Raw genomic sequence first — 9,025 nt, 5'->3', positions numbered from 1 at the left:
TAATTTAAGGAATCATGGCATGTTATCTATTCATTTTATAATTTTGAAAAAGTACATCTACAAGGTGAAGAACATTGTGAGTTAAAATTTCAGAAGTCCATCAAAATTAAGTATGCTGCAGGGAAAGTTGTTAACTTGTTATTAACATGTCAATGTCATGTTTGATTATTAGGCAGAGCATTAAACATACAGGATCATGAAGAGTGAAAGGCCATTACTCATTTCCCTCTTGTAACAGGAAACCTGCACTGCAACCTACAGCTGTGGCTGTTTGTTAACAATAAAGTTTCTGTTAAATATCATTTAGTATTCTTGGTCTTTTTGTTGCTTTAAAATTATCATTATCATTTCTGGGTTTTCTTGAGGAATAAAAGGTCAGATTAAATGAAACATGATTACACAGAGTCTATATTTGTTTTTGTTTTGCAATTAGTCAATATTAACTGTCTTTAGTTTAGTATTTGAATATACATATATTACTGTTCAGTGTCCTGATAAAAACATCATTTTGATTTTGACCTTAATGATTAGGAGTCTAGAAAAAGATGTCATATAGCTTTGGAAATCAATTTTATTCATTTCTACATGATCATGCTGTTTGTCAGGGATCATCAACAGTCTGGATACAACACATCATTCAATTTAACAAACTAGAAATAACATACTTTAATTGCAAATTGAAAACAGTAGCATCATATTGTTTAAGTCATTTTTGTGTACCATACTTTTAAGAATTTCAGTATAAATACCTGTATGATGCATATGCACAACTTCCATAATGTTAATAACATATGTCCAAATTACACAAATCGAGACATAAGATATATTTATTCATTCAGTAGACTTTGACCAAATAATGCATTTTTATTTTTATTTACAATATTTAAGACACTACAGAACGCCATTCATTTTAAATACAGCAGATATTGTTCTGTTTTTTAAAATAGAGTAACATTAAACAGTAAGGACATCTATTAAATGTTTCTAAACATCTAAATTGCCTAGTTGTTGTTTTTTCTTATGTAATTGAAAATCCGTATATGTCTTTTTGCTGTCTTTCCTAACCTAATATATTTACTGTATGTCACAAAACTGTGGTTTCACTGTTTAAAAAAAACAAAAGTATTCTGAGCTAATGTGAACAGTTCACAAAGCAAAACAAATTTACTTCATCTTCATTTCCTCTGAATTCACCTTAATAAATTCAATTTATGTACAGTATATGGTTATTTTCTACATTATCTTTGTCTTACAGGAACCTGGTTGCAGTATTTGAAGGCTGACAATGAGTTTAATGGCTTTTCTAAACCAGGGGTAGAAAAAGGCATAGATCAAAGGATTTAAAGCGGAGTTACAATAAAATAGCCAACTTAGAGCACCTGAGCCATCAGTTGTAGTGTCCTGTCCTGCTAGAGAAGGACAGTAATATGGACAGAGACAAAGTATGAACACAAGTAGGACAATGCCAAGAGTTCTAGCAGCCCTCATCTCAGATTTCTTCACAACTACAGTCAGAGTTCTTGATTTGACAGCTACAATTTGAGACCGCATAACACGTGCCTGTGACACAGCCACCACAAACACTCTAATATAGAGAAATATGATTACAGTAACAGGGCTGAAAAAAGTGATAATAGAGTCTACTACCCCTGATATGTAGCTTAAGAAAACTGTACATTCTTGGGGGCAGGGATTAAACATATATATTTGGGACAAGTGATCTTTTAGTATTATGAAGTTATAGATAACAGAACAGATCCAACACAAAGACACACAGATTTTAGCTCTGTTTGTTGTCATCATGGAAGAGTAGTGCAGAGGAGCACAAATAGCCACATAACGGTCAACTGATATGAGCACCATACTTCCAACAGAGGTAGAGGTTAGGATAAAGCCCAACAACAAATAAAGAGCACATGTGATTTTACTCAGAAACCTGCAGGACTGCTGGTCGACTGCAGCTGGCATCACTGCAAGACCCACAAGCAAGTCAGACACAGCCAGGGAGAGGAGGAAGACATTGGTGGTGGTATGAAGCTGCCTGGAGAGAAAGATCATAATTGTACTCATTAGTGGAAGTTCCCTGACATGTCTCATATTCAATCCGCGACACAATGCAGATGAGGTAAATCACAGCAAATATTGTAAGAATACAGAATATTTTACTTTTATAGACACAAGATTACAAAAAACTCAGTCTACATGAAAAATAAACCTCCATACTTTATCTTTGGCGGAAATGGAGATTATCATGACTACAGATATTGTTACACCTTTAAACAGAGAAGCCAAATGAGAATTACATTTTTTATTTAAAATTTAAGTACTGAGGTCTTTATCCTCTTTAACCTTTTAAAAACACACTCCAAATTTTTTGCAGGGTGGACTAACAGCCAACATTTAAAAAAACTTTAATTTAATTTAATTTAATGAAAACTGATATTCAGCACTTTTCCCTAAAAGTTAAACCGCCCCATCAACTCTACCTGTTATTAAACACTACCAGCTGTAATAATTCAAGAAAAGTATCTGTGCCTGAAATGAGAGATGGAGATGAAAACCAACAGGTTGAGACTGACGGTAAGCACAGCGACAGGGTACAACAGTGTTTCCATGAGTGTGACTTTGGGAGAAACCAGTGTTGACATGCAGGAGGTGTTGAGAGGAGTGCAGAGCTCAACTTGTTCCAGTGTCTCTACCATCATCAGAGGATGTGATGAGGGAGCTGCTGAGATCTAGCAGCCCTCTGATTCACTTCTTCATGACATCAGTTATTTAACTCTTCCTCATTTTCCTCATGATTCCTGTAACCCCGCCCCCCCAACTCACCAACTCTCTTCCCCATTTCATCATTTACTATTATTGGTTATTGGTCCTGTTTTACCTCCTTATCCTTATTTGTATAGTAATTGTATATTTCTGGACATGGCCAGAATGAATGTTATAATACTATGTTAAAGAAAACAGTAGCATCAACGTCATTGTTCTGTTTAGTTCATAAGATTCAGAATATCAGTTAAAAAATATTTGATCTATGTAATTTCTTTTATTTCACTGTGTTTTATTTAAATGAGGATATTAAAACTGCACTACCACCATCTACTGGCTGATTTTGGTTTAGCGGCTGGTGTTTTATCAATGTTCAATAAAAAAACTTTATCCAGGAAGTGAGAGGAAAAGCGACAGAATAGCACACTGCCAGCTAGTGAAACCAGCCACTTCAGCAAACATCTCGTTCAAGTAGCATCGTCGGTACGTGTTTATATGTGAATATTATTGTCATCTGCTAACGTCTTAAGTGGCAAAGCATTACATTGCATGTTTATTAGTGACATGTTTCATTTGTATTTCCCTTTAGGTTACTATTTCTATTAGCCATGCTAGGGTTTGCTTTATATGGCGTGCCACGCACAGATGTTGAATTGTTTATTTTTATCATTTATGCATCTCAAGAAATGTAATTCTCATGATTCTATTATTTGTTTATTTTCTTTTTAGTTTTACACTTTACTTCATCAATAAACCTGGCAAAAAGCAATACCCAGAGTCTTGTTTGGAGTGGAGCGTTTAGCTTCCTGTCAATATATGCATTGGACACATTGAGGACAGTCATAGAGCTACTACTGTCTACCAAAGAAATAGAAACTAATGAATACCAAACCACATAACTTTAATGGAATTCCAAATAAAAATTAAAGCTGCAAGCAGCGATGAAAGGGCCCAAGCTCCCTCACCACGCCAATAATGAGTGACACTTGCCGCGACACATTTTAAAGGTCAAATGGAAACAAACAGCGCCAAAATCACAATTCTATTCAAAATGGCCGACTTCCTGTTGGAGTGAGGGTATGGGTCCAAGACACTTTTTAGTGCGTCTTGACACGATACATATATGTACCGAATTTCGTTTGTCTACGTCAATCTGGAGGGAGGGGCTCAATTTTTTAATTTTCTAGGGGGCGCTATTGAGCCATTTTGCCTCGTGAGGATATGGGTCCAAGAGACTTTTTTGTGCGTCTTTACACGATACATGGGTTCTCACATCACCACGAAGCAACCAAACCAATAATCAAAAATATTTTAATAACTTTTCATCTCCAATGTCTGAAGATGTTTCTGAGTGAATTTGAAGTCGGTCGGATGAAATCCCTAGGACAATTTCGTTAAAATACGAGGCGTTTTTTTGTGCGTCTCGACATGATACATATATATACCAAATTTCATTCATGTACGTCAATCTGTCACATTTTTATATTCGTTAGGGGGCGCTATTGAGCCATTTTGCGACGGACATTTTGGTGAACCATAAAATATCAAATTTTTCACCGGGTCTGATGTGGGCGCACATTTTTGTGAGTTTTGGGGCACGTTTAGGCTGTCAAAAAGGCGTTTGTTTTATATAATAATCTCTACGATTACAATAGGGCCTGCGCACTTTAGTGCTTGGGCCCTAATTAAGTCTAGACCATAGTCAATTTAAAACCAATGCAGGTGCTTATAGGAAGCATTGTTTTAGCTGGTCGTAACTCTGCTGACACTGTTGTCTCCACTGGACAGGACTGGATTTCTGTGACGTCTTTTCTTGAAAGAGTTTATGCAAGGGAGCAATGTTTTTGCACTAGTGGGATTGAAAGGTTTGTAGAAACCAGAAAAAAACCCATGAAAGAGTATATCTGTTTCCCTGTCACTGGTACTGGTCAGTCTCTCTCAGTTGCTGTCTTTTCTGGATCTGGAGCCACCCCCTGTCTGCAGACAACATGGCCCAGAAACCGCATCTCCTGTCTGAAGAGACGACAATTTTGGGGCTGTAGCTTGAGGCCGTACTGTTGAAATTGCTGAAAATCCTGCTCCAAATACTGCAGTGGACTATAAAAAGAAATACATCATCACACCATCCAAATATTTTAATAGGTATACATTTTCCTTATCACCCAGGCACCTTTGGATGAGGTGCTAGAAGGTCTCAGGAGCACTGCACAAGCCAAGTGGCTTACATTCAAACTCAAAGAGACCAAAAGGTGTAGTGAGTGCAGGGAGTGCCCTCTTTCACAGGGATCAAACTCGACCTGCCAATTCCTACTTGTCAGGTCCAGTGTTGAGTATCAAAGAGAGTCTTTCAGCCTGCTCAGAGACTGACTCCTATGTCCTTGGTAGTGGAAAGGCATCCTTGTGAGTGAAAGTACTCAGTTTGTGTTAATGCACACAGAATGTGTAACTTCAATCTTTCTTTTTCACCAGGACAACAGGAGTGGCCCATAGACTAGCTTTCTCCCTAAACACCCCATTGTCCAGTGCTCTGGATACAAGGATGGTGGAATCAGCTGGTACTGATCATACTCAAGGGGGGGCATTACCTGTTGGAATCTGGTGGAGAACTGTTCTTGTGTGTCTAAAGTCCTCATCATTGGCTTCAAAAAACACTGACCATTTGGGCAGTAGAGTTAGAAAATGCTGCTGTTGGTCATGTGTCAGACCTTCCTGATCATTCAGAGCAAGGAGGTGGGCTGCACAATTGAAACTTTGCTCACTCCACGCACTACTGAAGGTTTTGGATTGTTTAAAAGCCAACTCTATTTTGGTATGCACACCTTGTGTAGCAACATGAAATACAGATGCAAGGGACGTTTGTGTTTCAGTTAAACAGGAAATGGACTAATGTTGCACAGCCTGACAAGGACCCTGCCTCGACGCACCCACCAAGTCCTGGCAATGAACCATAATTGTGGCTGGTATCTTACCAGCCTGTGGCATTATAGCTGTAATTGTAATTGCTGAAATTATATTTATCATAAAAGGTTATATTTTTGACATAGGTTATTAGATTACCTGGTTGACTATTAATACAAAAGCAGTGTACGCAAATAAACTGCTAATTTATCAAGCAAAATGCGTTAAACCATGCAGTATTGTGTGTGTGTGTGTGCGTGAACTGCAAGACTTCTCATTTTTTCAACTGCAGAAAAAAAGAGTCTTTGAAACATTAAAAAGCCCCTTGGTATAAACATCATTTTGGACAATTTGGTTTTCTTAAAAACCTCATAGTATGTGTCTCTTTGTGTAGTATAAAATAACTGAAGGAATCGTGGTATGTCATCTATTAATCTTTTAATTTTGACAATGCACATCAACAAGGTAAAGAACAGTAAGAGTTTCAATATCAGAAGTCCATCAAAATTAATTATGAATCAGAATTTTACATTTTTATGGACATGACAGCTTTATGTTTGATTTTCAGGAAGACTAATCGTTAAATTGTCATACATGTCCAAATGTTTTTTGTAAAAAAAGAAAAACAACAAAGGACTTTTCAACAGTCTAGACAATTTTACTTGAATGGTTGTGGTTGTATCATTCACTGTACTGTATTGTATAATTCAACATTAAAATGTTTAACTTGGCTGTAAAAACAATAACATATCCAAACACTAGAATAATTAATACACCACAAAAATGTTTTTGAATTTTTTTTAAACTGTTTTCATTGTTTAGTATTTGAATATTTATCACTTTTCAGTGTCCAGATAAAAATATCAATTTGACCTTGATAAATTGACATCACACATATTTTGACACTTATCAGTTTTATTCATTTGTACATAATCATGCCATTTGTCCTTAACAGCTTAGACACAACACATCATCACATCTGGCAAGCAGCAAGATTAAACTGTAAGAATATCTATTCAATGGTTTCTAAACAAAAGCTGTTAAATCATCATCATCTACATGGGGAAATTGTTTTAATAAATATAGTTTATATTCTCAATATGTGTCTTTTTGCTGTATTTATTAGCTTAATATATTTAACAAATGTCACAGCACTTTGGATTCACTGGGTTTTTTAAAAGGTATTCTGAACTGATGTGTATAGTTAACAAAACAAATGTACTTCACCTCTAATTACATTTAATTCATCTTAATGAAATAAGTTAGTCTAAGTACAGTATATGGCTATTTTTCTACATGATCTTGACCTCACAGGAACCTGGCTGCAGTATTTGAAGGCTGACAATGAGTTTAATGGCTTTTCTAAACCAGGGGTAGAAAAAGGCATAGATCAGAGGATTGAAAGTGGAGTTACAAATAAATAGCCAACTTTGAGCAGATGAAGCATCATCTGTCATGTCCTCCCCTGCTAGAAAAGGACCGTAATATGGACACAGACAAACTATAAACACAAGTAGGACAATGCCAAGAGTTCTAGCAGCCTTCATCTCAGATTTTTTCACAACTACAGTCAGAGTTATTGATTTGACAGCTACAATTTGAGACCGCATAACACGTGCCTGTGACACAGCCACCACAAACACTCTCATATAGAGAACAATGATAACACTAACAGGGCAGAAAAAAGTGACAATAAAGTCTACTATGCCTGATATGTAGCTTATGAAAATTGTACATTCTTGGGAGCAGGGATTGAACATATCTATTTGGGACAAGTGATCTTTTAATATTATGAAGCTATAGATAACAGAAAAGATCCAACACAGAGACACACATATTTTAGCTCTGCTTGGTGTTATCATGGAAGAATAGTGCAGAGGAACACAAATAGCCAAGTAACGGTCCACTGATATAAGCACCATGCTTCCAACAGAGGAAGAGGTGAGAGTAAGGCTCAACAAAAACAAGAGAGCACATGTGATTTTACCCGGAAACCTGCAGGACTGCATGTTGATGATTTCAGTTGGCATCAGTGCAACACCCACAAGCAAGTCAGACACAGCCAGGGAGAGGAGGAAGATGTTGGTGGTGGTGTGAAGCTGCCTGAAGTGGGAGATTATGATGAGCCCCATTAGTGGTAGTTCTTTGGTATGCCTCACATTCAGTCCCTGACACAGTGCAGATGAGGTTAAATCACAGCAAATATTACGAGAATACCGAATATTTTACTTTTATAAACGCAATAATATGAAAACCCAACTCTACATGCAAAATAAATCTCTACTCCTTCAGTTTAGCAGAATTTGACATTATCATGACTACTACTATTGTGACACCTTCAAACAGAGAAGCAAAATGAAAATGAAATGTTTTTAATTCATAGGTTGAGTACTTAGATCTTTATCTAGTTTGGCTTTTTAAAAATACATTTAAAAAGCTTTTTTTCAGGGTGGACTAAGAGCCAAAGTTGGTTTTATAGCATAGGATTTACAAAAACAATTTTATGAACACTGATCAGAATGTTTCCCTTAATTAAACCACCCAACAACTCTACCTGTTATTAAACACTACCAGCTGTAATAATTCAAGAAAAGCATCTGTGCCTGAAATGAGAGATGGAGATGACAACCAGTAGGTTGAGCGTCACAGTGAGCAAAACGATGCAGTACAACAGTGTTTTGATGAGTGTGGCTTTGGGAGAAACCAGCGTTGACATGCAGGAGGTGTTGAGAGGCGGAGTGCAGAGCTCAACTTGTTCCAGTGTCTCTACCATCATCAGAGGATGTGATGAGGGAGCTGCTGAGATCTAGCAGCCCTCTGATTCACTTATCATGCCATCAGTTATTTAACTCTCATGTTCTGCACCCCCCTCCCCAAACCGAACTCCTCCTACTCACCAAATATTGCTCTCTTTCCCATTCCCTTTCTTTTTCAATAAGTTAACTTCCTACTAGGGCTGCAACTAACAAATATTTTAATAATCGATTGATCGGTCGATTATCTTTCGATTAATCGATGAATCCGATTTAAAAAAATAATAAAAATAATTTCCACCCGTTTATTCAGAAAAAGAACATTATTTAAATTGACAGCAAAAAGGTTTTAATGTTAAATGATAAATAATAATTAAAAAAACTAATGTTTATGTCAAATAACTATAATAACTGAAACAAACAACACAAAAAGCTGGTGGAATCAGCTTGTACTGATCATACACAAGGGGAGCATTACCTGTGGGGATCTGGTGGAGAACTGCTCTTGTGTGTCCAAAGTCCTTGTCATTGGCCGCACAAACCACTGACCATTGTCAGCAGGTTGCAACCTCTACTGTTGGTCAGGTGTCAGATCATCCAGATCT

General features: G+C 36.8%; 2 protein-coding genes across 2 annotated transcripts; both read right to left on the bottom strand.

Annotated features, from left to right (window-relative positions):
- Window positions 1–1,233: 1,233 nt before the first annotated feature.
- Window positions 1,234–2,702, bottom strand: LOC133985253 (trace amine-associated receptor 13c-like). The gene is made up of 2 exons (XM_062424851.1): window positions 2,536–2,702; window positions 1,234–2,041 (listed from the first exon to the last, which is right to left on the bottom strand). The coding sequence occupies exons 1-2, from the start codon at window positions 2,700–2,702 to the stop codon at window positions 1,234–1,236; spliced, it is 975 nt and encodes a 324-aa protein (XP_062280835.1).
- A 4,257-nt stretch (window positions 2,703–6,959) lies between these two features.
- Window positions 6,960–8,443, bottom strand: LOC133984958 (trace amine-associated receptor 13c-like). The gene is made up of 2 exons (XM_062424480.1): window positions 8,271–8,443; window positions 6,960–7,770 (listed from the first exon to the last, which is right to left on the bottom strand). The coding sequence occupies exons 1-2, from the start codon at window positions 8,441–8,443 to the stop codon at window positions 6,960–6,962; spliced, it is 984 nt and encodes a 327-aa protein (XP_062280464.1).
- Window positions 8,444–9,025: the final 582 nt, after the last annotated feature.

This window comes from Scomber scombrus, chromosome 8 (assembly GCF_963691925.1).
Source record: "Scomber scombrus chromosome 8, fScoSco1.1, whole genome shotgun sequence".
NCBI lineage: Eukaryota > Metazoa > Chordata > Actinopteri > Scombriformes > Scombridae > Scomber > Scomber scombrus.
The sequence above is the reverse complement of the archived record's forward strand: the minus strand, read 5'-3'. Positions and strand labels throughout refer to the sequence as shown.